The sequence below is a fragment of the Saccopteryx leptura genome, chromosome 3 (genome assembly GCF_036850995.1).
Source record: "Saccopteryx leptura isolate mSacLep1 chromosome 3, mSacLep1_pri_phased_curated, whole genome shotgun sequence".
NCBI lineage: Eukaryota > Metazoa > Chordata > Mammalia > Chiroptera > Emballonuridae > Saccopteryx > Saccopteryx leptura.
In genome coordinates this window covers 107,942,947-107,970,536 of record NC_089505.1, presented here as the reverse complement: position 1 = coordinate 107,970,536, position 27,590 = coordinate 107,942,947, and the positions used below count along the sequence as shown (strand labels likewise).

Here is a 27,590-nt window from a genome sequence, read left to right as displayed (position 1 = left end):
GGGACCACTGTTTTGCTAATGTTCACTGGAGGAGAGGTTTTTGCGCCAAAAAGTTTTAAAAAGAGGGAGATGCCATGTTTGCAGAATAAGAGAATGCAGAGTTTGTGCAGAGAAAGAGAAGGTGTGCAGATGCGGAACCAGAGGTGAGGGGCTCTTGCGAGCTCCGCTGAGACTGGTGGGGCCTTGATTCTGGAAGGAACTGGAGAAGATTCTCCTGGTTGTAGAACAGGAGGGAAGTGTTTCCCTGTGTGGTGCTCGTCGGCCGGCCGGCTGGCCGGTGCGAGACTTTAATAAAGGATGGCCCACCATTCTTTGGCTCCACTGTTTCTTTACTGTCTGCTCAAAACCAGTGGGAACCTGCACTTGCATGGCCACGACGGCGGCGACTACTGGCCATACATATGTGCTCCTGCCAGGTCTATACTTCGTTAAAATACTCTAGAGAGTTTTCAAAGCATTTTCTTGTCTCATTTTATCTCACAGCGATCTCACGAGGCAGAAATTATTATTCCTGATTTTCTAATGAGGGAACAGAGACCTCCAAGACAGGTAAAGCTCCGGCCAGGAACAGGGGAGAAAGCCATTTGCCTGAGATCACACAGCAAGTTAGGGACAGACCCTGGTCCCCAGCCAGTGCTTTCACTACCAATTGCTGCCTCTCCCCATCCTCGAGAACGATTTGGATTCTCAATCTTCACCCTGGGGATTTCCGTCCAGGTGCCCTCCAGGTCACAATAACCACTGCTAATATGCATACGACCCCCCAACCCCCACTCACACACACACACTTCCTAGCCTGGACGATGGGCTCTGAGCTGTTTCCATCTGTAAAATGGGCATCACTGAAGTAGAGGTGTGGGCTAGGAGTGCAAGGGGCGGCCGGGTCCCAGCCGGGATCCGAGGCGGGCGCGGGGGTGGGGCCAGCCCTGTGACTCAGCCGGGCGGGTCAGGAAGGGCTGCCCAGCCGGTCTGACCGGCCCTAGATGCAAGCCAGCTGCCAGGGCCCTCCCGGGGCAGGGCCGCCCGGGGGGTGACGGGAAGGGAGGCCGGCCGGCTGCTGGCGAGCCCGGGCTCCGGGCGGGAAGTGGGCGCGGCGCGGCTGCGGGGCGCTCAGCGGCCGCAGCAGGATGGGAGCGGGACCCCCAGGCCGCCCGCAGCCTCTGGAGCCCTGCTGAGCTGGCCGCGGATACCCCGCGCGGGAGCCGAGATGTGTCTGCGCCTGGGTGAGCCGCGGGGGTTCGCTCCGGGAGGCGGGAGCCCACCCAACTCGGCCGGCGGGGCGGAGCACTGTGATGGGAGCCCGTCCCGGTCGCCTTATCTGCCGGTCATTTTCCACTTTGTGCCTCAGTTTCCTCGACAGTAATCTGAAAGGAGGTGGGCTGCTGGTATCTTCTGCATGCCACTTTCCTTTCTTGCGGAGGTGGGACCCCCAAGGCTGGGGAAATCACTGGCGAGAGCAGCCCCCACTTCTCCTAGAAGAAAGAGCAGGGGAGGGGGTCCGGGGCCCAGGGAGTTCTGAGCCAGAGGCTGCCTGCCTTACGCTTCCTCGGCCTTGCAAAGGGTTCCCATTTCCATATCCTCCACTCTCCCAACCAGGAGGGGAAGCGAGGACCACTGGCAGACAGGACAGACCTGGGGAGTCCCCACTCTCTACTAAGAGACCTCGTGAACCTCAGTTTCCTTGTCTGTAAAATGGGGATGGTAGCTTCCCCAACACACACACACACACCTGGGATACAGTGAAGATAAACTTAGACCATGGTGCCATCCATACAGCTAACTGCTCCAAGAATGATCACTTAGAAACAGAGAAGCCAGAGCCTGCCCTCAGATTCTGTGTCCAGTGCTCCAGGGACAGCCCCAAGTTGGCACTATACCTCCAGTTTGACCAAAGTTTGGAATCTAGGATGTTGCTGTTGTTCATGAGCCAGCCCAGGGCGCTTGGATTGTGAGGTGGGTGGGTATGTGGGTGGATGCGATAAGGTGGGTCAGGCCCCTGGGAGGAAGCTGCCATGCCCCATCCTGTTTGGCTGGCAGTTAGTCTTCACGATGCCATTCCAGTTCCACATGCCTGCCCAGCCTATCGTCTGCCCTAGGATTCTCCTACATCTGGTCCAGCTCCAGCCCCAGAGGATCCTGCAGGCTCCAGGTTCTCAGAACCGCCAGACCAAACCTGCCTCATTTTACGGAGGAGGAATCTGGGCCTCAGAAAGGAAAGGGGCTGGTTGATATAAGGTCACACAGAGTATCTGACAGGATGGCCCCACCTCTCCCTGATTCCTGGGAACTGCCTCTTGGCACAGGGTCCCCAAGAATATTCAATCTAGTGATTTTTTTTTAGCTGTAGAATTCCCATACATGAAATATAATCCACAGATGGGGAGACTGAGGTCTAGGACTGAGTCATGTCCCACCAGGTGCAGCTAAGGAAGAAGGGGCTGTTTAGTTCTGGGGACCTGGCTTTCTAGTGTAACGGAGCTGGCTAGTTGGTGTAAAAGGGCCAGCAAGGCCAGGGGACCAGCATGCTGTGTGTCTGAGGGTAGAGCCAGGACACATGGGGGAGGATTCCATGCTCCTGGGGGAGTGCTGATAGGGGCTGGAGCACCTGGCCACTGGAAATTTGCTAGAGTTCCTAGTGTTCTTTTGACACCCCCTCACCCCACCTGCTGGGTCCCTAACCAGTACCCTTGCACCACCAGCTTGTTTTTCCCAGCACCCCCAGGGTATCCACCCCCACTTCCCTATCCACCCCCCCAAGGCATGCCCCTCCTTTCCCACTGGGAAACAAGGTTTTTTCTTTCCATTTTGCAGATGGGGAAATGGAGACTCAGAGGCTTGAGCTTCTTGCCTCAAGTCAACCAGTTCAGTTCTAGGCAGTTCAGTTCAGCAGTTGTGAGCTAACTATCTACTGTGTGCCAGGCCCTTATCTGCCAGACTGAATCCTGAGCTGGACCTAATCCCTGCCTGATGACCTAGGGGCTCCTTGAGTCCTGGACAGTAACTGCCAAGCTCACCGTGGTACCTTAGGGCCTGGCACAGGGCAAGCACTCAGTGGGCATATGTGTAATGAACACATGAATAAATAAACCAATGAATGGGAGCTGAGTTCACAGTAGCTCACTAGCTCACAGTAGCAAGTAGTGAGTGAGAAGATTGTGGGTCTAGAGCTAGAGACCTTATTTCAAATCCTAGTCCTGCCACTCACAACCTTGAGCACTGACAAGGGCTACCACCCTTTATTATGTACCAGCTGTATGCTTTTCCAACCGTAGAATTCCAAGGGCTCTCAGGAAGGCATTGTGAACTTTTCTGGATGAAGAAATTGAGACTCAGAGAAGATAAGTTAATGAGCCCCACCCATGGCCCTGACACAGCTGTCCCCCACAGGTGGCCTGAGTGTGGATGCCTTCCGGAAGGTGCTGATGAAGACAGGGCTGGTGCTGGTGGTACTGGGCCACGTGAGCTTCATCGCAGCTGCTTTACTGCATGGCACCGTGCTGCGCTACGTGGCTGCCCCCCACGACGCTGTGGCTCTGCAGTACTGCGTGGTCAACATCTTCTCTGTCACTTCTGCCATTGTGGTATGACCAGGCTGTCAGGGGGATGGTGAGGACTGGAGGGGGCTTGAAAGGTCTTAGATGAGTCTCCACCCAGAGCTTGGGATGGGCCCGTAGAGAGCCCGAGCACTAACCCCTGCTCTGCCACTTACCAACTGCACGAGCCACTCAGCCTCTCTTTGCCTTGGCTTCCTCATCTGTACAGTGGGGATCAGAACAGTGTCCACCTCAGAGGGTCCTGATGAGTATTGAATGAATCATCCACATGCAGTGCTTGGTACCATGGCTGGCCCATGTTTAGCGCTCACTACTGTGAACTAATATTATCATAATACTAGGGAAGTAGGCAAGGCACCGTTCGACAGAGGAAGGAGCATCAGCTCGGCTTGGGAGAGTTCAGGAGGGTTCACAGAGGCAGAGGCCCCTGAGCTGGGTATCGATGGATGAGTAGGAATTCAAAGACCAGCTCTATTAGCATAACCCAGGTATGTGGCATGCTGGGGCCAACAGGTAGTAGAGGAAGCTGGGGTAACATGCCACATACAGAGAATGGCAGATGCAGAGGTGTGCAGGTAGGAATGGCTAACATCTGTTCTGGAGACACTGAAAAAAACAATTTATCAGGAGCTTAGCCTTAGGCCTGGTCTATAGTAAATATTGAATAAATGGTAGCCATGGTTATGGCTGGATGTCGGTACTTGTTTGATGAGTGTGTAACTGAAGGGGCTCAGAATTCTCAAGTTCATAAAGTTCTTTCCCAACTAGTAGCAGAGGTGGCCACAGCCTTTGGGCAACATCTGCACATCCGTGTCTGAGTTCCTTCCTTGCCGCCTCCTGGCTAAGAGACTTATTTCTCTCTCTAAGCCCATTCCCTCCCCTCCATTATGAAGCTCAAAGCTTGGCAGCCTGCTGGGCCCCACACTTTGGTGAAGAAGGATCACAGGCCCCAGCAAGTAGGGGATGCCTCAGCCAGTGGAACAGGGGAGGGCTATGCAGATGTGTGTGGTGTCCCTTGGAGTTACTGTTACTGTTTGTTCCTCTCACCAACCTGGACAGAGCTCAGGGTTAGAAGGTCCACTGGGATGGGCTCCAGGCTGAACCGCTTCCGCTCTCCGCTCATTTCCTCATTCTCACTGCAGCAACACGGGGTCATTATTATCACTACTTTACAGGGGGAGATTGAGACTCAGGGACTCACTCAGCCTTCTGCTGATACAGAGAAGCCAAGTTTGATTGGAAATGATTGTGTCTGACACCAAAGCCAGTGGCTTTTCCATAAGCTCATCTTGAGCAGGACTTAGCCCAAAGAGGTTGAGGCACCTACTTGTGGCTGCACAGTGAATTAAAGATGTAGCTGAGCTCCTCTCACATCACCTGCCTCCTGTGGGTGCAACCCACGCCTGATACAGTGAGGGAGCTCAGGGAGGAGGCCAGGCTGAACGGAGGCCGAAAGATCTAAGGGGCTGCTGGTGGGTTACACACCTGTCTGTTGGGGCTGAGGGTGGTTAGGGGTGCCTGCAGGAGGAAGAACCAAGACAGGTGAAGGGGGGGTGTTACCGAGAGGGCACTGTGTGGGCAGCATCGTGAGCAGGCTGAGTGTGGGTGTCTAGATCCAGGGCAATGAGGGAAGAGGCTGGCCAGGGTGGGGTAAGAAGCTGATGGGACTGAGGCCAGAGCCTGAGACAGTTTACTCCTAAGATTTTGAATTCAACTCCATCAAGTGTCTTGACTTGTTTACTTTGGTTTTAGTTCCTTGCCAGCTGAGTTACTTAGCTTCTAAAATCTCTTTCACTCCAGGGAGGCAAGTCATATATAAATTGGTACATGCCCCCGTGGCCCTGGGCTACACAGGTCCCTGTTTGAGATACACAGCTATAGGCAGTGGTGCATCACGGAGGTTGTAGGCAGGAAGTGGCTCTGTTTTAGAAACATCTCTTCAGGACTGGACCATGAGGAACCAGTGCCTCCTTGCAGATCAAGGTAATGAGGCTAAGACCAACAGGAGAGAAGGACATGGTCTGGGGGGCTCCAGCTGGCATTGGTGGAATCTGTATCCCAGAGTGGCCCTGACCCCCTGTCCACTCTCCTACAGCAGGGGTGTCAGGGCTGACTTGAGCCTCCCCACAGGTCATCACCTCGGGCATTGCAGCCATCGTGTTGTCACGCTACCTCCCCAGCATCCCCCTGGTATGTGGCACCTCCTGGGATCGGGCTTAAGGGTAGGAAGGGCCTGGCCTGCTTGGATGGGGGTGAGCTAACCCCATGGGCCAGAGCTGCCCATGAGGGTTGAGCCTGACGTCCATTGACCAGTGGCCTCTCTTATTTAGCGCTGGGTAGTGTTTAGCTCAAGCGTGGCCTGTGCCCTTCTCTCTTTGACTTGTGCTCTTGGCCTCTTGGCCTCGATCGTCGTGACCTTTGCCACCCAGGGCCGGGCACTGCTGGCCGCCTGCACTTTTGGGAGCCCTAAACTACTGGCGCTGGCAACCGACTGTCCCTTCGACCCTACGCGCATTTATGTGAGTGCTTAGGCCAGGGATGGGATGGGGGTCATTCGGGTGCTCATCAGAGGTGGGAAGGGTTCTCGGAGTCCCGCCCTCCCCCTTCAACCCCTGCGGCCATCTCTGCCCCCTGTGCCCCTGCAGAGCTCCAGCCTGTGCCTCTGGGCCATCTCACTTGTATTCTGCATGGCAGAGAGTGTGTTTGCTGTGCGATGTGCCCAGCTTGCACACCAGCTGCTGGAACTGAGGCCCTGGTGGGGGAAAAGCAGACACCACATGGTAAGATCTGCCACCCCTTCCACAGCCTTGACTCCCCAAATGTTCTGGGAGCCTTGTTGGGAAGCCCCCATCCACCTACATGGTGCCCCCACTTGAGAAATGGAGCAATTGGTTTCTCCCAAGGACCATAGGGAGAGGCTTGGAGGCTCGGAGAGGTCAGGCCTCCCAGCTAAGTCACACAGCTGACACCTGGTTCATCTAAGGCCCAGGATTTGAGGGAGGGAGGGTATCTGGGCTCAAACTGGGGGCACTCCAAGGGTGTGGCCTGGCTCTTGCCTGGTGGGTGGGATGCAGTGATGCTGCATTGCCTCAGAGATCCTCCCAGCCTTTCTCCCCTCCTCCCATTTCCCTGGGTGTCCTGGAGGAGGAAACCCAGACCCAGATCCCACATCCTGGCAGCCTCTTGTGTCCCCACAGATGCAGGAGAGCCCAGAGCCGATGGAGGGCCATGACCTGATGAGCTGCCCAAGCTCTGGGCGGCTGACCCTCTGACAGCTGTTGCCTCGCCGAGACCCATGAGTCTGCACTGTGACCAGGCCAGGATTCCTGCAGCCTGCCCAAGAGGGCTCTGTGGCCATTCAGGGACCTGGGGTGGGGATTTTAACCCCCTCCCCTGGCCACCCAGCCCACTGCACTGAAACAGAGACTTTATTCTGAAGTTATTAAAAAGAACAGAGATGCTCCACAGGGATGCATGCAGCGGGGGAGGGGCTCAGCCAGGGGGCCTGTGCTTCTTTCCCGCAGGATGCAGTGTGGGGGGGGGGGGGGAGGGGAGGGGCTCAGCCAGGGGGCCTTGTGCTTCTTTCCCGCAGGATGCAGTGTGTGTGTGTGTGGGGGGGGCTCTAGGTGATCTGCCCATCTCTCTGTGGGCCTGTGTGTCTGTGTCTGAGGGAGGCACAATACACGGAGGGGTCTGTGGGTCTGTGTTCATCCAAGTGCTGAAATGCAGGTGGGGGTTCATGGGACTCACAACTGGATGCTGGAATTGGGAGGTTTTCCTTTTGCAGCATGGCCTCCAGGCCAACAAAAGCCGGAGCAGGAAGGGTGGAGGCCCTCCTGCAGGGAAGGATGGCTCAAGGAAGTTTTTTCCTTCCCCTCCCCCCCTCCTTCTCTCCCCCTCCAAATAAAAAGAGTGTCCTCACCTGCGCTTGCTTCTCCCGCCACCCCGGCCTCTCCATGCAGGCTGAGGTCTACCAGGGTGGGGGCAGGGTGGGGGAGCTTGCCCGGTGAGTGGGGGAGGGATGTCTGGCCTCGTGGCTGTGCGTGCTGGCGGGAGGGAGGATGGTTCAGATTCTGATAGCCAGGTAGGGGAAGACTTTCTCAGAGGGGAGGATCCACCCAGAGCCTGTGTTTCCCTATCATTGCCAAAGGAGATCTTTCCTCTTGGGTTGGGGGGTGCTAACCGCTTGCTTGAGCTGTGGGGGGGGGGGGCTGCAGGGTCCCCTTTTCCATAGGCTTCCCCCAGAGTGCAGACGCTGCGGGGGAGGACAGTCTGACCCCAGCCTGGATAGACACAAGGGAGAGGAAGCTGAGAGCGGGAGAGGGCGAGTGAAGGCAGGGAGGAGGGGGAACCTGGCTCCTCTCGCTCAGAACTGAGAGGCGCTGCTGGGGTCGCACTGCAGCAGGCGCACAATGGACGGGTCGCTTTTGGCCCCACGGATGAACTCCTCCAGGGACAGCTTGCCTGCAGGGCGAGGGAAACAGTGAAGGGGAAGAAGGCGGCAGGAACTGAGGGGCGGGAGAGAAAGGGGAGTGGCGCCCGCCCTGCCCCGCCCCTGCCCCTCACCGTCGTTGTTCGTGTCCATTTGGCGGAAGATTTTCTCTGTCCTCTTTTCTGGGGTCGACTCATCCTCCGGCATCTTCATCACCGACGAAACCATCTTGTAAATGGCCTGGAGGTAGGGAAGGGAAGGCAGGGAGTGAGAGGAGGCTGCCTGAGCCTGCGCACCCCCACCCTTCAAAAACCGCCCCAGGTACGCTGACGATTGTCGCTCCCGCCAGGTTGAGGTGGGAGAGGGTCACGGAGGCGTAGGGAACCGGGGGATTCAGGAAAGAAGGTCTGGGAAGGCTTCCCAGAAGAGGGGGCGCTATTGGAGTGGACCCTAACCAGCGCTAGGCGGGAAAGGAATTGTTGACAGAGTGGTCTGCATATACAAAGACCCAGCAGCAGGAAGCTTTGAGGGGGCACCTAAAATTTTAGGGTGGTCGAGTGCAGGGGCTGAGTAGAGATGTGGGAGGACCTCGGGGCCGAAGGTTTCCAGGGAAGTACGGGGTTAGCGCTGCTTGTCAGAAACTCCCGGCTGCCCGTGCTCGGTGACCGACAGGGGGCGTTGTGCTGCCGTCTCGCTGTGGCCGGCAGGAGCCCTGGGCGGCACTGAAAGCTGGAAGGTCCGAGGCAGCTGGGCCCAGAGGGGGCGGAGAATATTATGCAAATAAACGCAAATGAGCATCTGCCGGGTCGGGGACAACCTGGGCTCTGCTGGGCCCTGGGCTGCCGCCACCACGTGCAGTAGCTCCAGAGGCGACGCGAAGGAGGGTTTTTGCACTAAACATACACCGAGTATCCAGGACTTGGCCTGTGGAATAGGCTGGTTCCTGGAGCTCAAGAACGAGGTCGATGGGCTCAATTTTCTAGCTTTTTGCTACTGAAACCACCTCCAAGAAGCCTGCCTCCCTTCTGCCATATCATAAATTTACCCTGCCTCAGATCCGGCTTTAGCCTCCCACTGGTCTCCTCCAGCCTCATTTCCTTGGGTCTGTCCCCCGCGCTGCCTCTGAAAGCTCTTTCCAAACACATCTCTACCACCACGTCCCCAGCCCAGCAGACCGCCCCCTCTTTCCAGTCATACACAGGCCTCCCTCCAGGCCTGCCGTGCACTCAGCTCCTGGATGCTGCCCCACGCTTCTTCTGCTGCCTCCCACTCCTCCTTGTGGCTCAGTTTGCATGGTGCTTTCTTAGGGAGCCCTTCTCTGATCCAAGCTGGGTCAGGGCCCATATGCTGGCACACACCTCTTTGAAAGTAATTACGCCTTTGTTGGATTGTTCCTAGTGCCCAGCATACTAATAAGGACCATGGGCATCTAGCTAGTTTTTAGCACAGCGCCTGGCATCTAGAAGGAACTTCCCTTTTGAAAGCTGTTGGCACCTCCCACTGGCCGGGGTACCAAGTCCAAGCCATTTGGCCTTTGGCATTCAAAGTATTTCACACTCTGCTCCCTCTGACCTCTCCACCATCAGGCCTCCCCTGGGAGGTGGTTCTGCCACACTAAAACATCTGCACTTTTCAGGTCTGCTGGTGTTTACTGCCTCTGCCGGAGCTATAATACTAGCTACCATTTATCAGGCACCAACTAGGTGTCCTGTCAGGTACTTTACATGCATTTCTTTTTTTCTTTTTTTACAGAGACAGAGAGAGGGACAGATAGGGACAGACAGACAGGAAGGGAGAGAGATGAGAAGTATCAGTTCTTTGTTGCGGCTCCTTAGTTGTTCAGTGATTGCTTTGTCATCTGTGCCTTGATGGGGGGAGGGGCTACAGTAGAGTGAGTGACCCCTTGCTCAAGCCAGTGACCTTCGGCTCAAGCCAGCGACCTCAGGGTTTCGAACCTGGGTCCTCTGTGTCCCAGTCCGATGCTCTATCCACTGCACCACTGCCTGGTCAGGCTACATGCATTATTTTTAAACCTCACAACAGCCCTGAAAAGTATATATCGTAATTCCCATTTTCCAGATAAGAAATAGAGGCTCTGCCTGGCCTGAAGGCAGTGGACAGAGAGTTGACTTGGAATGCTAAAGTCGCTGGTTCAAAACCTTGGGCTTGCCGGGTCAAGGCACATACAACAAGCAATGAACTAAAGTGAAGCAACTGTGAGTTGATATTTCTCGCCCCCCATCCCTCTCTCTCCTCTCCCTATAAAATCAATAAATAAAATCTTTAGAAAAAGAAAAGAAAGAGAAATAGAGGCTCAGAAAGGGAATTGATAGCAGAGACCAGATTAGAACCTCCTACCCTTAGCTGCTTGTGGAGCACTGGTGGCCAGCGGGGGCTTTGAAGTAAGGTGGACCTGGCGTGGCATCCTGGTTCCACTAATTATTTGCTATGTAGCCTTTGACAAGTACTTAACCTCTGTAAGCCTCAGTTTCCTCATCTGTTAAATGGGGGTAATCATCTCCCTCATGAGGATTGTCTAGACTAGAGGATTAAAGGAAATCATTTGTGTGGAACAGTGACTGCCTAGAGTAAGTGGTCAGTAAACAGCAGCTTGTATAATAATTATTACTCATCCACCACATCCTCAGCTCTGTCCTGGTCTTCAGTCCCCAAATCCCAGGTGTCATGTTTATATCCCTGTCACCAAGCTGGTCAGGGTGGCCTGCTCACCAGAGTGAGAGCTCCAAGCAGCCAAGATTTAATTTCTTCCCTTCTAGTGTGCTCATCTCCTAACCACAGGGCAGGGTCCTGAGAAGGACTGAGGGAGTGACTTAGGGAACGTTCCCCTTGTGACAACTCTACTCCTGGGCCTCCTAATTAATTGTCTGGAATTGCTGCTCACTCACTGTTTCACTGGAGCCGACTTGTAATTAATTAATCAGTCACTGGAGTTTGCAGAGCTCCGTCTGCACTGGCGGTCAGGCTGACTGATGGGCTGTGGTCAGACAGCAGAGGCCAGCCAGGAGGTCCCAAGGATGCCCAAGGCATGGGACTGGCTGGTGCCTCCAGCAGGGCTGAGACTTACCAGTATATACCAGTGCACCCACAGTAAGTAACAACCCACAGTAAGAACACCCCTCCACACTGGTTGGTATCCACCACCCTGGCTACCTCAACCCTTCCACCAGGACGCCCAGAACTCTCCCTACTCATCAAGTAGAGATTTAATCCCTGGCCCACGGGAGTCATTGGCAACATAAAGGCTTTCCCCTCATGGTAGGCATGGCATGGGGGTTGGGGGGATAGCACATCCCAAGGCGGTCCATTCTCCTCTTAGCTGGAGAGAGCAGACCCAGACCCTTAGTGGCAGAGAAGCCGAAGTGGCCAGTAGGGGCTGCGTGAGTTGGCAGTGGGGAGCAGTAGCAGAGCTGAGGCACGGAAATAGGATTCAGAGAGGCGGAAGGAAGGGAGCAAGAGCTTGTGGGGTCGCTCAGGGCATTTTCAACATTCGAAGGATGTTGAAAAGGCAATTCTGGCTAGGGCAGAGAATGTGCAGAGGAGAAAATAATAACATTAACCAAGAACCAGTTCTACACTGGGCCTTCTGCCAGAGTCCCCATCTCACATTATACTTATAGTAGCCTTAAGGGTTAACATCCTCACTTACAGGTGAAGAAACAGAAGCCCAGGAAAATGGCAGACAAGGACCTGGACAGGTCACAATAGAACCAGAGCCTTGATGGTCTTTAATGCTGGACTGAGGGGGAAAATGCTCTAGAAGCTTTTTGACATAAAGAGAACATGTCACACTTAAATTTGTATTGAAATGGCATTTGTATAGGTCCTTAAATCTCCCTGTAAGATCAGAATCATCGTCCTTATTTTTCAGGTGAGCAATCTAAGAGTTGAGGACAACTCCAGAATTGAATGCCAGACCCCTTTCAAGAGGCAGCTCTGAGTGGAGGCCAGCTTGAGCTTGACTCCACTTACAGGCTGTGGGACCTTGGACAAGTCACTTCACCTCTCTGAGCCTCATGAGGTTGTTGTAAAGATGCACTGAGCTCATGGCTATAAGCATCTCCTTCAGCATGAGGTTATTAGTGGGCCCTCAACTAATTAGTTGGAATGTGGTTGAGTATCCAGATGGAATATGGACCATAAATCCAGGTGGCCCACTCACCGGCTGTGTGGCCTTGAGCAAATGTCTTTGCCTCTCTGAGCATCTGTTTTCTCTTGAGTAAACGAGGATCGATAAAACATAACTGGCCTGTACTCTGCAGAAATGTAAAATCTTGAAAGACAAAGAAAGGCTGAGGAACTCTTAACGGACTAAAGGGGACTAAAGAGACAAAATGCAATTTGTGATCCTAGATTGTGCAACAAAAGAACATTATGAAGACAGTTGGCAACTGGAATATGGTCTGTAAGTTAAATAATAGCATTTTTTCTATGTTAAATGTCCTGACTTTGATAATCATATTATGGGTTACGTAAGAGAATATCCCTGTTCTTAGGAAATATATCCTGATGTATTCAGGGGTAGAATCCTGTTCAGAACAGCAAAACCACACGCACATGCACACACACATAATGATAAAAGTGGTCAAATGTTAACTGGGGAATCTGGGTAAAAGGTACACAGGCGTTTACTCAACTTTTCTTTAAATTAAAAAGTATTTCCTAACAAAGGGTTTTATAAATGGATTGTAAGAATAGCACCTGCCACTACCTACCCACAAGGGCTGTCAAGAGGATAAAAAGATTTGGTGGGTGAAGCTGCTGGGCCCCATGCCTGGCATTCCGAGGGGCCCAGGGGCCCACCTGCACAATCTCGAGCATCTCCTCACGGCTGATGTAGCCGTTGCCGTCCAGGTCATACATGCTGAAGGCCCACATGAGCTTCTGCTCCAGGCGGCCACGTGAGGTCACGCTCAGCGCGATGATGAACTCCCGGAAGTCGATGGTGCCATCGCTGTTGGTGTCAAAGGTGCGGAAGACATGCTCAGCGAACTTGGAGGCGTCACCGTAGGGGAAGAAGTTGGCGTAGATCTTCTTGAACTCGTCCACATTGAGGATGCCCGTGGGGCAGTCCTTGAGGAAGCCCTTGTACCACTCCTGCAGCTCCAGCTCCGAGAACTCCGTGTTCTCCCGCAGGTCCTGCAGCATCTCGGGCCGCAGCTTGCTGTTCTGCTTGCCCATGGCCACTGAGCCGAGTCCCACCTGGGTCCCCGAGAGGGTCAAGGAATGGAGAGGAGAGGTCAGACCCTCCTGGTCCCTCCACTCCAGGAGGGTCCCCAGACACCAGACACCCCAGCCTCTCTTTTGACCCAGTGAGAGAAAGGAGCTGGACCAAGGTCACCCAGTCCGCACCCAGGCATCCTGCCTCTGTGACGGGCTCCACACCATTTCCCCAGACCTTACACTTCCCCGGGGAACAGACGTAGAGAGGAAGGGAAGGGAGGGGGCTTACATTTACCAAGGCCCTCCTCAGGGCCAGCGCTGAGCCTTCACAGGTACACACCATTTCACCCTCAATAACTGAAGCCTGGGGATGGTTCCCATTTTACAGATGAGCAGACAGAATCAAGCAAGTGAGGTGACCTGGTTTAAGTTACACAGCCATGGAGTGACAGGGCTGACTCCCAGAGTTGCCCAGGGAGGTGCAGAAAGGCCTCTGGTCCTCCTCCCTCCTACCCACCGCCCCCTCATTGTTTCACATATGCCTGATTACCATGAAATATACCTGCAGCCCACTCACTGCCTTGTTCTTCCACACGCTTGTACCTGACAAGGGGTGGCATAAGGTAGGTGTTAGCCTGAGCTCCATAGCCAGACCACCTGGTTTTAAATCCCAGCTCTGCCTCTTACCAGCTACGTAACCTTGGACGATTTCCATAAACTCTCTCTGCCTCATTTGTATAGTGAGGGTAATACCTACCTCATTATTGTTGTGGAATTAAATTAATGCACGTGAAACATTTAGAACAATGCCTGCACATGTATGTGCTACATAAGTGTTAAATAAATGATTTACATGTACTAAATGCTATAAGACACATGCACAACAATACAGGAATGAGTACATTCTGACACATGGTACACAGCTCACCAAATCCACACGAGGGGGTCCCACGCCACTCACATATCAGCCCACTCCCACCATGGGTCACCATGCCTCCACACAACAGCATTCCCTCTGCTCTACAACTCACACATACTGACACAGGGCACCACGCAAATCCTGTACCCTGTGCATCAAGACACTAGCCCACGACCCCACATGTCTCACAAGCCACCTCCCCTGCTGACACCTTTCACATGGCTAGTTGCACAGGGGGCCCTCAGGCACCTTTGTTGTCTTTCTCTTCCCAAGGGTGCTGCCAGGTCCCAGGAGAGGGAGCTGCAGCCCTTTCAGACCTACAAGGGGCCCCTCTTCCAGGGAGACCTGTAGCCAGCCAACCGTTCCCCAACACTTACCTTTCCTCTGGTCCAGAAAGGTCCCCTCAGTGCAGGAACTTAGAGTGGAGGGCTATGGGGATGGCAATGAAGAGGAGACAGCAGGTGGTCTGGGCAAGGATGTGGGAGTGGGTGCAGGGTGACTCTCCAGCTTGGGGTTGTGAGACAGGGTGAGGGGGGTTCCTTGTGTGTGCACTTACACGAAGCTCTGCACATGTGGGTGAGCATGTGTGTGAGTGCCTGTGCTCATGTGTGCATGTGTGTCCCCGGTTTCTGCATTGCATTTGTCTCCCCATGTGTTTCAATCCGTATCTGTGGAAGTGCATATCTGTGCATGTGACTAGGTATGCACCCATCACAGTGTGAGGGGATGTGCCTGTGTGGCCATTTGGGGGAACTGTGTGTGTCCTCAGCAGTGTCTCATAAGCATGTTTCGGTAAGTTGGTCACCCTCCTTTCTAAATCAGCCTCTTCTGCCCCAAGCTGAGGACCCACAGAACAAGTGTGTGGGAGGGGACTGAGGCTGGGTGGGGAAGTGTGTCCCTTAATCCCTTCCTCAAGGTCCAAGGAACTGGGTCAGGGGTGTCCCTTCTCTGCCACCCTCAGAGTTGCCCTTCCCAGTTGGAAGACTTGGAAACGAAGGTGGTAGAAGATTTGGTTGTCTCACAAAGACCCCCGGTCCCCAAAATGGGAAGGACCCACAGCTCGACCTGAGAAACCTGCTTCGGAGACCCTCCCTGAACCTCTCCCCAGCTCTCGCCCCAAGCCCCTGCTTCCATCCTTTCAGCATTGGAAGAACGCCCGGCGAGTGGCCCTTCCTGGAGGGGGCGCTCTGAAGCGGCCGAAGCAAGACTCCTTCGGCTCGGCCACTCGGTAGTCAGGACCTTGGAGAGCTCCGCGCATTTACCCCCGGGGAGACCCCACTCCCTGCGCACAGGGAGGGAGGATTCCGGGAAGGCGCTGGAGCGGCGGGGTTGGGGAGCCCTGGACGTGGCCCCCTCTCTCTGGCATGCCCCCTCCCTGCATCCCCCAGCCCCGGCCAGAGCAGCCCCCACTCACCCAGCAACGCGGAGACACCAACTGCGCAGGGAAGGCGGCACTGCTGCGGCGCGGCGGCAGAGGCGGCCGGAGGGGCGGGCGGGGGGCCGAGGGGAGGGACTACAAGGGAGACGCCCCTCAGCGTTCGCCCGGAGTCCCTCCCCTGGGGGGGGGGAGCCCCGGTTCTTCCCTTTCCCCTCCAGCCCTGGGAGTGGGAGGAACGATGGACTAGGCTCCGCCCCCGCCCCTGCCCGAATGAAGGAAGGGGATTCTCTCACTTCCCCGCCCGCCTCACGAGGAAGTACCCCCCGGGGGAGGAGAATCGAGGTCCCCATCTCTTCAGCATCTCGACTCGGGTAGCCTGAAGGGGGTGGCAGGAGATCAGTGCCCAGACACCTCTTTCCCAAGCCAAGGCAACCTCGGTCGCTTCACCGCCTTCTTCCCCCATCCCTACCCGGCCTCGAAATCGCACGTCGAACCCGGATCCTGGTGGTGCGCTAGATGCCCTCGCTGCCCTCGCACCTTAATTCCGGAACTGAGCTAGGGGTTCTTCGGAGAGGGGGCGGCGCCCACTCCTCCAGTCCTCTAGGTCTTCTGAGGCCAGGCACGCCCTCTACCCCACCTCGGCCTTAGAGAGCAGAGAGCACTCCCATATCCTGCCTGACACTCCCGATCTCATTTGCTGGACCCCTCTCAGAATGAATCCCACCTCCCAACATGGATCTAAAGTGTTCTTCCCACTCCCTCCACCATCAAGAAAACCCCCTGCCTTCCTCCCAGCCTCTGCCTGTGAGGGCTGAGGAGTATCAACCCCCAGCCTGGGGGTTCTGAGGTGTACTGCCTACAGACTGTACAGCCCTTCTCCAGCGTCACCCACCCCATCACAACGCCTCCTGCGCGGATGGGAGCTGCCTTCCCCTTTCCCCAGCCTCAGCAACAATATCCTGAGCTTGCCCTGGCCGGTTGGCTCAGCGGTAGAGCGTCGGCCTAGCGTGCGGAGGACCCGGGTTCGATTCCCGGCCAGGGCACACAGGAGAAGCGCCCATTTGCTTCTCCACCCCTCCGCCGCGCTTTCCTCTCTGTCTCTCTCTTCCCCTCCCGCAGCCAAGGCTCCATTGGAGCAAAGATGGCCTGGGCGCTGGGGATGGCTCTGTGGCCTCTGCCCCAGGCGCTAGAGTGGCTCTGGTCGCAACATGGCGACGCCCAGGATGGGCAGAGCATCGCCCCCTGGTGGGCAGAGCGTCGCCCCATGGTGGGCGTGCCGGGTGGATCCCGGTCGGGCGCATGTGGGAGTCTGTCTGACTGTCTCTCCCTGTTTCCAGCTTCAGAAAAAAAGAAAAAAAAAAAGAAAAAAAAAAAACAAAAAACAATATCCTGAGCTTAAATTTTGTCCTTTCTCTATCTCTAAGAGATGGTCCTTATTGCCCCCATTTCACAGATGAGGAAACCAAGGTTCAGAGGGGTTAAAGGATTTTTCCTTTGTCTGACATCTAGTGAGTGGAAGGCTTGGACTTGAACCCATGTGCCCTCAGCCATTCATCGCACACATATGTATCAAGCGCTAGCTCTGTGCCCAGCACCGTTCTAGGCAGTGGGGTTACAGGAGCAGACAGGAAATAATAGACACAATATACAAGTCAAATCTATAGTGTATTAGATCACTGTTTGGGGGAAAGCTGAGATCGGTGTGCAGAGGCTGGGATGGTGGTTTTATTCCAGATGAGATGGAAAGCTCTTGGGGCTTTCAGTAGAGCGAGAGGGTCTGTTCCAGGTCATGCTCACTCGGGCTTTCTGTCAACACACTTTGAGGTTTACAGGCCAGGACGGGAGCAGGAGGAGGCCAACTCAGGGAGAGAGATGAGCAGGTGGCATAGGTGGGTCGGTGTCCTGAGGTAGTCTGGGGGTCCCGAGGTAGTTTGAAGGTAGGCCAACTGCATTTGTCTTCTGACTGGACAGCTCCTCCCAGTTCTGGGGCAGCAGCTGGGCCCTCTGGCTCGCCTCAGACCGTAGCTGCACCTCCAAGTTCCCCTACCAAGCTGCTCAGATGGTCAGTGTCGCCTTAAGTCCCTCCTGCTTGCAGGCAAGAGGGAGGGGAGGTCTTAGTGGAGCTAGGGAGCCGGACTGTGAAGACTGGGAGGGCAGCTGGGCGCTCCAGAACACCAGCTCCTCTGTGTGCCTTGGCGCTGGTGTTGGGACCCCCGGTGGAAGCGAGAGAGACGCCAGACATGCGTAGGTGGTTCCCAGCTGCCTCCTGCTGAGGGCCTGGGGGCGGGGAGAGACTCGCTGCGCGGCCCCCACCTCAGGCCCTTTGAGTGACAAGCTCTCTCCCCTCTCCCAGGAGGGCTTGTGGTGCGCGGTACAGGGAGAGAGGGAATCACTGCCTCAGACCCTCCTCCCCTCCTCCCCTCCTTCCTCTTCCCTCTCCCGCCTGCCTGAAGCTAGAATCTTCCCTCTGCTCTAGGTCCTCTTCCCTGCCCTTGTTGGTCTCAGTTTACCCTCTCGTGGGCTGCTCCGCCACTCTCTGCTTCCTCCCCCCTTCCCACCACAGTATCACCTCTTCCACGCTCACTCCCGGCTCAGCCACTGGGAGCCTACTTCTCCTAGCCTGCTGCTTGCCTTCTCTGTGAGGGCGATTCTGATGCCCAGTTCTCCCCCCCTCCCCCTTGGTCTGCATCTTGTCTCCCCAGATGGGGCTTCTGAATGCAGGCCCATCCTTTTCCTCACCCTCAGCCCCCACCTCCCTTTGACTTTCCTTGCAAGTCAAGTGAGTAGGGTAGGTAGATCCAGGGGTAGAGTTTGGGTTCTGCTGCTTACTTCCCATCAGCCACTTCTCCCCTCCCGGGAGCCTAAGTAGCTCTGGAAGGCCCCTGTGAGCAAAAGGGGAAGGTTCTGGGTTCCCTGCACTGTATACATCAAGGCCCTTGGCCGGAGACCTCGTGCCCTGAGATGTAGCCCAGAAGAGGGGCAGAGGGACAGTCCTCAGGAGGACTCAGTCCCTCACTTCTACATGACTTGGAGCAAGTCCCTTCCCCTTTTTGAGCAGAAAGATAAGACAGGTGACCTGGGTACCTTGACATTCCCCAAGATCAGAGTACTAACGAGACAGGCCTCATTCTCTGCCTCACTGGCCCTCGCAGGCCTGAAATTCTGGACATGAGCATACACAGAGGAGGCCCCCGTGACCCCGGAATGCTGCCAGGTGTCTTTTATGGGGCCTTTTGCAGGGGAGGGGTGGGGTATCCTTGCTGATGACACTCAGCCCCCTCCCACCCCGGACTGAGGCATGTAGGAGGGAGAAGCGACACGTCTTGGGGGGGGGGGGTAGAGGGTGGTTGTGAAGAGAACTGAGTGGTGAACAGGGTCCCTGAGAGACAGAGGAGAGGGCAAGTCCCCAGGGAGGGGATGGCTGCGGCATCTGATGGATGAGGTGAGGGGTGGCTGCTCTCTCAGAGCAAAAAAGAAACAGTCCCAGGATGCCAGGGAGGGAAGCAGTGGGGGCTCGGTGGCCAGGGGACCGCATAGAGCTCGAGCACCTACTGTATATAGAGCACTTTGCACGTGTCGCCTCATCGGATCTGCACTAATTTCGAGGAGTCAATAATGTTACTGCCATTTTACAGATGTGGAGGCTGAGGCTTCAGAGATGGGAAGTCACCTGCCTGAGGTCATACAGCAAGAAAGCAACAGTGTTAGCATTTGAACCCAGATGGGAGCCCAGGCCCCTTCCTAGGAGCCTCTCAGAGAAGTAGGTGGAGGTAGCCCCTCCCACCCCTCAGAGGCTCAGCCCCCATCCTCCTCTCTTTGGTCCCAAATGATTTGGAAAATCCTGATGGGAGCAGATGGTGGGGACAGATGGAGGGAAAAGCATCTCAGGGCTGAATTACACAAACATTGATAAAGTGATTAAAACCTCAAGCCACCCTTTCCTAAAGGACCCTGTCCACCCCAGCCTGGAGCACAGTGGACCCTGAGGTAGGGGCCTGGGATCTCCGGATGCCTGGCCTCTTAGCCCAGCAGATCCCAGCTCCTGCCCGCCCCCCTCGCCCCTGGGGACCACCCCCGGATCAGAGCCCAGGGTGGCGGAGCTGCCAGGAGCACCGCCTGGGCCTGGCTGTTCCCAAGGAAGCTGGGCCAAGAGGAACAGAGCGGGTGGGGCTGGGGGTGTTGGGAACGTCCTGGGAGCTGGCTCTGCAGACCTGGATCAGGGGGGAGAGGGTGCTACGGTGGAGCTGGGTCCTTTGAATGCATCTTACTTTATAGTTGGGGTTCAGAGAGCTGCTATGCCTGCCCAAGTCACACAACAGCCTTGGGGCTCCCACCGAGCAGGGCAAACCCTGACCTGCCACACAGTCCCACGGTGGAGAGGGGCAGGGCTCTGGAAACTTCCTGTGAGTTCCCTCATCTGCAAAATGGAAAGGATGATAAGTGTGGCCCCCGCCCCAAGGGTCACTGAGGATCAAGTGAGAGGAAACCTATAAAGGTCAGGCACTGAGCCTGCACACAGCTCTGCCCAGGACATGTGGGTTCCAAGTGGACAACAGGGAATCCCTGGTGTTGGGGGGTCGGGAAGATGGTGTCGGAGATGGCTCCCCTACAGAGAAGTTTGGGCTTGAGGATTCTGTTGCGGGCCCCCTGGTTGCCGAACTCTGCAGCAGAAGAATGGCTGTATAGCCCCGAAGGCAGCAGATCTCTTGGCCAAGCCCAGAATCCGGGAACGGGAAAGGAGCTACGTCTTCACTGGTCCCTCAGTATGAGACTACAGACTTCATAGGGTGGTGGGCCCAGGTTCAGAACCTGGGGTGGCTCCTTCCCAGCTTTGCAAATGCTGACAAAAAACAACCTCTCTGACCCTTTGCTCTTTCTCAATAAAGTTGCATTTCTAGCTGCTTTGCTGGACTTGCTCCCAGAAGCCCACTGATGCCTTGGACTAAAGCCAGCCAACATCCAACTCATCATGTTCCACCCCAGCCAGCCCTGTGCCTGGTCCCCAGACCGAGGCCCCACCCCATCGGGGACCCCTCACCCCTGCATCTGCTTCCTTCCCCAGGCAGCCCTTTCCACTAGAGGATGTCTCTCAGGCCTGCCCCTTCTCTCCCCACCACCTCTCCTGCACCCCCACCTTGTCAGATGGCCCTCTCACACCTCTCCCCACCTTCAGCTTCTCTAGATCAAGTCCCATTCCTCTCTGCTTAATCACCTTCCATGACTCCCCATTGCCTACCAGAGGCTGAGGGCAGTCAGGACGCTCCATGACATGCCCCAACCTCCCTCCCACTTCAGTCTTACTCTCCACCTTCCTTTAGGCTCTGGCAGGCCAGCACCTTCAACACCAGAGGGCCAGGATCCCCCCTACACCAAGAGAGAAGGAACCTGGAGTTAAGGCTGGGGAAAGGGGGCTCCCACCCCCCATATCCCCTGCATATGGGTTTTAAACTGAAGGGGGCTAGTGACACAGGAGCTGGGGATCATGTCCCAGCCACCCCTTGCCTGCAGTGCTCCCTTACCCGTCTGCTGGTGAACACAGCTCTCAGCTGGAACGGCCTTGTACCCAGCCAGGCTCATCCTCCTGCCCCTTCCCCAAATCAGAAGTGACCCTGTCACCGCTCTTCCGACAGATGAGCATTTGGGTCTTTCTTTTACACCTCCACTGCTGGGGAACTCGCTCCTGTCACTCCTGCTGGTCTGTCTCCAACCATCTGAAAGTTGTTCCTGGGTTCACAGCGAATAGAATGGTCACTCTTGGGAGTGGAACCAAGGGCGGAGGCTGAGTGTTCATTTGTGACTTTATACACAGTTCTGTCTGGATGTGTTAAGCCTGTGTACAGGCCATTTGAAACTGGAGTCAAATCTAAAGTCATAATGAGAAAGTTCTTCCTAAACTGAGATCTAGCTCCCGGAAGCCTCTGGCAGCCCAGCTCTGCCCAGGCTGAGAGTGGCACCCAGTGCCTGTGGCTCAGGGTGACTCCTCCCAACCTGCTCCTCACAAACCAGAGAAGCAGCTGGAATCTCTAGCCACCTCTGTGCTCACGTGGTGCAGGGCTGGGCCAGGGGGAAGGTGGGGGGTAGCAGACCTGACCCGCCACTGGCCAGCTATGTCTTCGCGAAGCTCAAGTTCTTCTGTGAAATGCCTCCTTCCAGCGCTGCTGTGAGGAGCCCTGAAAGACACTGTGGAGGGTAGTGCATGTGGAGGGGCTGCTCTGGGACCCCTCTGGGCTCAGGCTCACACAGCCTTCAGCGCAAGTGCACCCAGAAAGAGGACAGGTAACATCCGGTTCAAGGCTTCTGCTGGTACCTGGTATTCTCCCCATTTTACAGAAGAGGAAACGGAGGTACAGAGAGATCAAGTTCCCTGCCTGAGGCTGTGTGGGGTTAGAGCCAGATCCAAGATGGGACCCTGCTCTGCTTCCCAAGCCCTTTACCGTGGCCAGGTTGCCTGGAAGAAGTGAGGGCTTCCCAGAGGGTTCAGAGGACCCAGAGGCCCAGAGGCCCAGGCTGCCATATCCCAGGGGCCTCATGCTCTCGATCTGTCTCTCTTTTTGGGAAGATTGGGTCAGTTTATTTCCAGCACCTTAGGTTTTCCCCGAGGCTAGGGATTGCCTCTTCGTTTCCATAGTAACAGTGAACTGAGGGGCCTCCTGAATCAGTGCAGAAATACTGCACAGGGACCTGCAAATACACACATGCCTGGGGAATCCCTGGATGTGCAGCCTTCGGTACATGCATGCAAACACATGCACATTCACACATACACATATACACTCACACACACTGCTGCATACACAGACACGTGCAGACACATGCACAACGGGCCAGCTAACTGAGAAGTGGGTCAGGACATGATCCTGCCTGACATAACCCACTCTCACAGCCACCCTGGCTTGCTCGAACATAGGAAAGGTCTTGCGGAAATTAGGGACTTCCACTTTATCATAATACCCATTGCTTCACTCACAGATACATACAGTGCGCCCAGTACTGCATCTTCCTTTATATATATAACATCTGCTGTACCCCCCCCCCCAAACAATGCCACTCTAAGGTAAATTCCCAGTGAGGAAACAGGCTCAGAGAGGTAGAGTGATTTGCCTGAGGTCACACAGTTGAAATGGCTAAGACAAGATTTGAGCCCAGGAATGTTTGGCTCCTGCCCTCCCCACCAGACCCCTCAATGCCAGGCCCACAAGCATTCACCTGGGACTTGCAAACAAATGGGGAGGCCTGGCACTGGTTGGCTGGGAGCCAAAGCCTCCCAACTAGAATGCCTGGGTTCCTGGACTTGTGACTCCAGGTCATCAGATTACCTCACAGGCCTCCTACCATTCCTGAGACCGAGGAGTGAAGGGAGGGCCAGATGACACAGGGGGTCTCCTTCCACTCATTTCTTCCATTAGCAGGAAAAGAACTTTGAACAGCCAGAGCAAAACCCACCGGGAACCTTCTGCTGGGGAAACCACCTGGTTTACTTGTGAGCTCCCTGCCCTTCCTGCAAAATCGGGAATCCAGCCTGACCTGTGGTGGCGCAGTGGGATAAAGCATCAACCTGGAACACTGAGGTTGCCGGTTCGAAAGCTTGGGCTTGCCTGGTCAAGGCACATATGGGAGTTGATGCTTCCTGCTCCTCCCCCTTCTCTCTCTCTCTCCCCTCTCTCTAAAAATCAATAAATAGCCCTGGCCGGTTGGCTCAGTGGTAGAGCGTCGGCCTGGCGTGCAGGAGTCCCGGGTTCGATTCCCGGCCAGGGCACACAGGAGAAGCGCCCATCTGCTTCTCCACCCCTCCCCCTCTCCTTCCTCTCTGTCTCTATCTTCCCCTCCCGCAGCCAAGGCTCCATTGGAGCAAAGTTGGCCTGGGCGCTGAGGATGGCTCTATGGCCTCTGCCTCAGGCGCTAGAATGGCTCTGGTTGCAACAGAGCAACGCCCCAGATTGGCAGAGCATCACCCCCTGGTGGGCATGCCGGGTGGATACCGGTCAGGCGCATGTGGGAGTCTGTCTGACTGCCTCCCCGTTTCTAACTTCAGAAAAATACAAAAACAAACAAACAAAAAAAAAAATCAATAAATAAAATATATTAAAAAAATTTGGGAATCCAGCTGCCGGAGTCCTGGCTCCCTGACCTTGGGGCCTCTTAGGCAGACCCCGACAGAATAGGGGACCCGAAGTCAGAACCTAGGCCAGCCGGGTCACCCTGAGCAGGGAGTTGGGCCAGGGTATGTCTTCCAGGGGGCAGTTTTCAGCAAGAGGATGATCTGATAGTGAAAACACACTGCTGGGAGGTAGTGAACTCCCCATCACTGGAGGCATCCCAGGCTGATAGGCCTGGCATGCTTCCAGGTTAGGAAATTCAAAATAAACAGTGACTGAGTCTTGTATCATTACCATTATCATTGTCATTGTCATTATAGCTATCACTGATTGAACACCCTTCGTGTCAGGCACTTTAACATACATTATAGCTTAAAAAAAGAAAGAGAGAGAGAGAGACAAAGCCCTGGCTAGATAGCTCAGTTGGTTAGAGAGTCGTCCTGAAGCATAGAGGTTGCTGGTTCAATTCCCGGTCCGGGCACATACAGGAACAGATTGATGTCCCTGTCTCTCCCCCCTTCCCCCTTCCTCTCTCTCTCTCTCAAAAACAAAACAAACAAAAATTGCAGCTACTACCACTGCTAATAAATATAGCAGCTCCTATCAGCCCCATATGTGGCTGATCTTCACTGACTCCTCACAGAACCCTGTGAGCAAACGCTATTGTTAGGCTCATTTACAGATGAGGAAACTGAGGCTCTGAGAGATTCAGTGACTTGTGCACAGTGAAGCAGCAGCAAGGCTGTTGAGTCTGTAGTCCGCCTACCTTAGTCCTCCTACCTGGGACCCCGGCACCTGAGCAAAGCTGGAAGCAGAGCGTCCTTTCCCAGCAGCTAGGTGATCTGCTGTTGGAGCCTTTCCCGTTCTGGGCAACACTGGCTTCACGATGACTGAGGTGGGCGCCCTCTGCTGGCCATGTCCTGACTCTGCAGAGCCATGTTCCTTCAGGGTGAGGGTGATTTTCCTACGCTTGGGTTGTGGGAGGTGGGCAGGCCCTTAAGCCTTAGACCCTGACTTCAGATGGTGATACCTGAGGCTACCCAGCACTCAGGTGATGAGCTGAGGTTTGAGCCTAGTGGTTGCCGGATTCCCAGGTTTTTGACCTTCCATTTTTCGCTGGTGGGGAAGAGATTTTACTTCAGCTGCCTTTACTTCCTGCCACGCCCACATCCACATCTAAAACAGGACCTCTGGAGGGATCTTGGAGACTGTGGTTTATAGCTGAGAATCTGTCTTCGAAAGCAAAGCTGGGCGCAGGGTTTGAGGCAATTTGAGACACAGAGCTGCCATGGACTGGCTGTGTGACGTTGGGAAAGATTCTCAACCTTTCTGAGCACTATCAGATGGGACTCAGATCCTTTGTAGACTCTGAAGAACTGAAGATATTTGGGAAGGCCTTTCTTACCCAATTAGAAGGCCTTGGCTCAACCCCCTTCCTTTCCCTTTTCATTCTGCCCTCTTCCTCCCCCTATTCCCTTTCTTCCTCTCTTCTTCATTTCCAGTTCCCATCACCACTTCCACCACTCTGTGGAATATTATTATTATCTTCCCTTTCAATAGGAGGCATTTGAGGCTCAGAGAGGTAGAGTAACTGGCCCAGTGACACCCAGCCAGGAGTTTCTGGCTTAGAATTCAGACTCAGAGAGCTGACCTATTCCCTCTTCATCTTCTCTCTTCTCATTTACTGCATCTCATCCATCAGCTCCTCCTACAAAAAGTGTCACAAAGTTTTGTTGACTTCTCTCTCTGTCCTTCGCCACCACCCAGGCCAAGACCCATCATTTTTGGCCAGGCGATTGTAGCAGTTCCTTTGCTTCCTTACAAGTCACTTGGCCCTGGTTTCTGCAGTCCAACCTATACACTGGAGCCAGGCACAGTGAGCCTTTTATTTTATATAAATCAGACCATATCACATCCCTCTTTGAAGCTCCCCACTGCAAGTGCAATTAATCTAAACTCTCTCACACAACCTTCCCCACCCCAGGCCCTGAGCCACCTTTATTTCCTCCTTTTTGCCCATGAAGACCCAGTCTCAATAGCTTCCAGTTTCCTGAACATACCAAACTTGCTCCTGCCCCAGGGCCTTTGCACTTGTGGTACCTGTGGCCGGAGCACCTTTCCTGTGATGTGTGTTATATCTGCCTCCTTTATACTTTCTTCTAGTCTCAGTTCAGTTGCCATTCCGTCAGACCACCCTATGTAACATTACCCCAGCCATTCTCTACCACATTACCCCATTTTTTCATAGCCCCTGTGAGTTGAGTCCCCAAAGATATTTTTAGTTAGCATCCCACTTGTTTATTACCTGTCTCTTTCACTGAAATGTGAAATCTATGGGATTGGAGACCTTGGTTCACAGCTGTGTTCCCAGGACCTAGCATAGCACCTGGCTCTTAGTAGGTGCACAATAAGTATTTGTTGAATAAATAAAGCTTTTCTTAGCCTTGAGTTCTTTTGCAAGTTTGGAATAGTCTTTCAAATCAGTCTTGTTTTTCCCACTCCCATTGTCACAGCCCAGAGCTTGTAGCAACCCCAGAGCCACCCCACCACCCTACTGTGTTTCCCCTGACTCCCCTCCACATAAACACTGTGCTCCCAGTCCTCAGGGCCAACTATTCTTTTTCCCATCATTGGCTAATTCTCACCTGTCAGTAGTAATTTAAGCTCAGGTATCACCTCCTCCCAGAAGCCCTCCATGCTTTCCTTTTAAGTCAATGCTTATTTCTGGCCCTTGAAGATCTTTGGTGCCTGCTGGCCCAGAAGGCAGTTCCCTCTCTGTATTTTAAGAGTGTGTCTCTCCTTCTCTACCATGGGAGTTTCTCAAGGGCTAGGACCAATCTGGTTCATCACTATGTCCTCAACACTCATCCCCAGGCTAGCCTGGCACAAGTGCTTAGGAAACAAAACATTGAGCTGAGCTGGTCTCATCACTGCTGTGATGGGAACTTGGGGATTAGACAGGCCAGACCAGTGTCTCCCAGCTGTATGACCCATGCAAGACCCTTTCTCTCTTTGAGCCTCATTTTCCTCATCTGTAAAATGAATATAATAATCTTGACTTCTCACGGCTGGGAGGATTTGAAACACGCTCCTCCCATGTCTGTAATGCACTGGAATGTGGACTAACTAGGTTGGGGGATTCCTTCCCAGGTATGGTCTGTACCCTGGGCTTAGCATCTGCCTCTGTAAGCAGCAAACCCCCTTAAACCCTCTAGGGAAGGAAGGAAAATGTACATCTTCTAGTGAGCCTGGCCCTGCCTTCTGCCTTGAGACATACTCAGAGGTGAAGGAAGGAGGTAGGCAGACTGGACCGAGCCATATACTTGGAGTCACAAAACCGAAATTGAGACACGGCTCTGTAATTCACTGGCTGTGTGACCCAGGGAAAGTTCTCACATATCTGTGAGCCTCAGCTTCCTGATCTAGAATGGAGCGAATAACACTTATAGCCTAAGACTCAAAATTACATGGACAGACAGCCAAGTACTTAGTGGGTACCTGATTATCAATATCCCCAAGGCAATGTCCTGCCCTTCTGATTCTTCCTGTGTTTTCAGGTGTGTGTATCTAAGGGGCCCTGATCATTAGAGGCTATGAAGAGGAGGCTTCCCATAGTTAGCTGGGATCTGGCTTAGGTCCCTGCAGCCTGGTTTAGGTGGTGAGACTCTGGGAAGCTCTAGACCAGGGGTCGGGAAACTTTTTGGCTGAGAGAACTATGAACACCACATATTTTAAAATGTAATTCCGGCCTGACCAGGCGGTGGCGCAGTGGATAGAGTGTCGAACTGGGATGCAGAGGACCCAGGTTCGAGACCCCAAGGTCGCCAGCTTGAGCGTGGGCTCATCTGGTTTGAGCAAAGCTCACCAGCTTGGACCCAAGGTCGCTGGCTTGAGCAAGGGGTTACTCGGTCTGCTGAAGGCCCACGATCAAGGCACATATGAGAAAGCAATCAATGAACAACTAAGGTGTCGCAATGCGTAATGAAAAACTGATGATTGATGCTTCTCATCTCTCTCCGTTCCTCACTGT

General features: G+C 54.5%; 2 protein-coding genes across 5 annotated transcripts; one reads left to right on the top strand and one right to left on the bottom strand.

Moving 5' to 3' along the window:
- Window positions 1–971: 971 nt before the first annotated feature.
- Window positions 972–7,032, top strand: TMEM54 (transmembrane protein 54). 2 transcript variants are annotated; one of them, XM_066375767.1, is made up of 6 exons: window positions 972–1,223; window positions 3,388–3,581; window positions 5,685–5,744; window positions 5,984–6,073; window positions 6,200–6,334; window positions 6,752–7,032. In XM_066375767.1, the coding sequence occupies exons 1-6, from the start codon at window positions 1,208–1,210 to the stop codon at window positions 6,824–6,826; spliced, it is 570 nt and encodes a 189-aa protein (XP_066231864.1). In that variant the 5' UTR covers window positions 972–1,207; the 3' UTR covers window positions 6,827–7,032. The 2 variants fall into 2 exon arrangements, with proteins under 2 accessions (XP_066231864.1, XP_066231863.1); XM_066375766.1 differs by having other exon boundaries at window positions 5,885–6,073; window positions 6,752–7,031.
- Window positions 6,965–15,544, bottom strand: HPCA (hippocalcin). 3 transcript variants are annotated; one of them, XM_066375769.1, is made up of 5 exons: window positions 15,501–15,544; window positions 12,808–13,206; window positions 8,121–8,226; window positions 7,127–8,018; window positions 6,965–7,059 (listed from the first exon to the last, which is right to left on the bottom strand). In XM_066375769.1, the coding sequence occupies exons 2-4, from the start codon at window positions 13,183–13,185 to the stop codon at window positions 7,921–7,923; spliced, it is 582 nt and encodes a 193-aa protein (XP_066231866.1). In that variant the 5' UTR covers window positions 13,186–13,206; window positions 15,501–15,544; the 3' UTR covers window positions 6,965–7,059; window positions 7,127–7,920. The 3 variants fall into 3 exon arrangements, with proteins under 3 accessions (XP_066231866.1, XP_066231867.1, XP_066231865.1); XM_066375770.1 differs by lacking the exon at window positions 15,501–15,544 and adding an exon at window positions 14,464–14,594; XM_066375768.1 differs by lacking the exon at window positions 15,501–15,544 and adding an exon at window positions 13,457–13,590.
- Window positions 15,545–27,590: the final 12,046 nt, after the last annotated feature.

Excerpts from the sequence above, each read along its gene's own strand:
- TMEM54 (XM_066375766.1), top strand. Across the intron at positions 3,582-5,684 it reads CTGTCACTTCTGCCATTGTG|GTCATCACCTCGGGCATTGC; the intron begins GTATGACCAGGC and ends GCCTCCCCACAG. Across the intron at positions 6,335-6,751 it reads GGAAAAGCAGACACCACATG|ATGCAGGAGAGCCCAGAGCC; the intron begins GTAAGATCTGCC and ends GTGTCCCCACAG.
- HPCA (XM_066375768.1), bottom strand. The coding sequence starts at position 13,510 with ATGGTGTGTACCTGTGAAGGCTCAGCGCTGGCCCTGAGGAGGGCCTTG. Across the intron at positions 13,207-13,456 it reads TGAGGAGGGCCTTGGTAAAT|GTGGGACTCGGCTCAGTGGC; the intron begins GTAAGCCCCCTC and ends TCGGGGACCCAG. Across the intron at positions 8,019-8,120 it reads AATGGACACGAACAACGACG|GCAAGCTGTCCCTGGAGGAG; the intron begins GTGAGGGGCAGG and ends CTCGCCCTGCAG.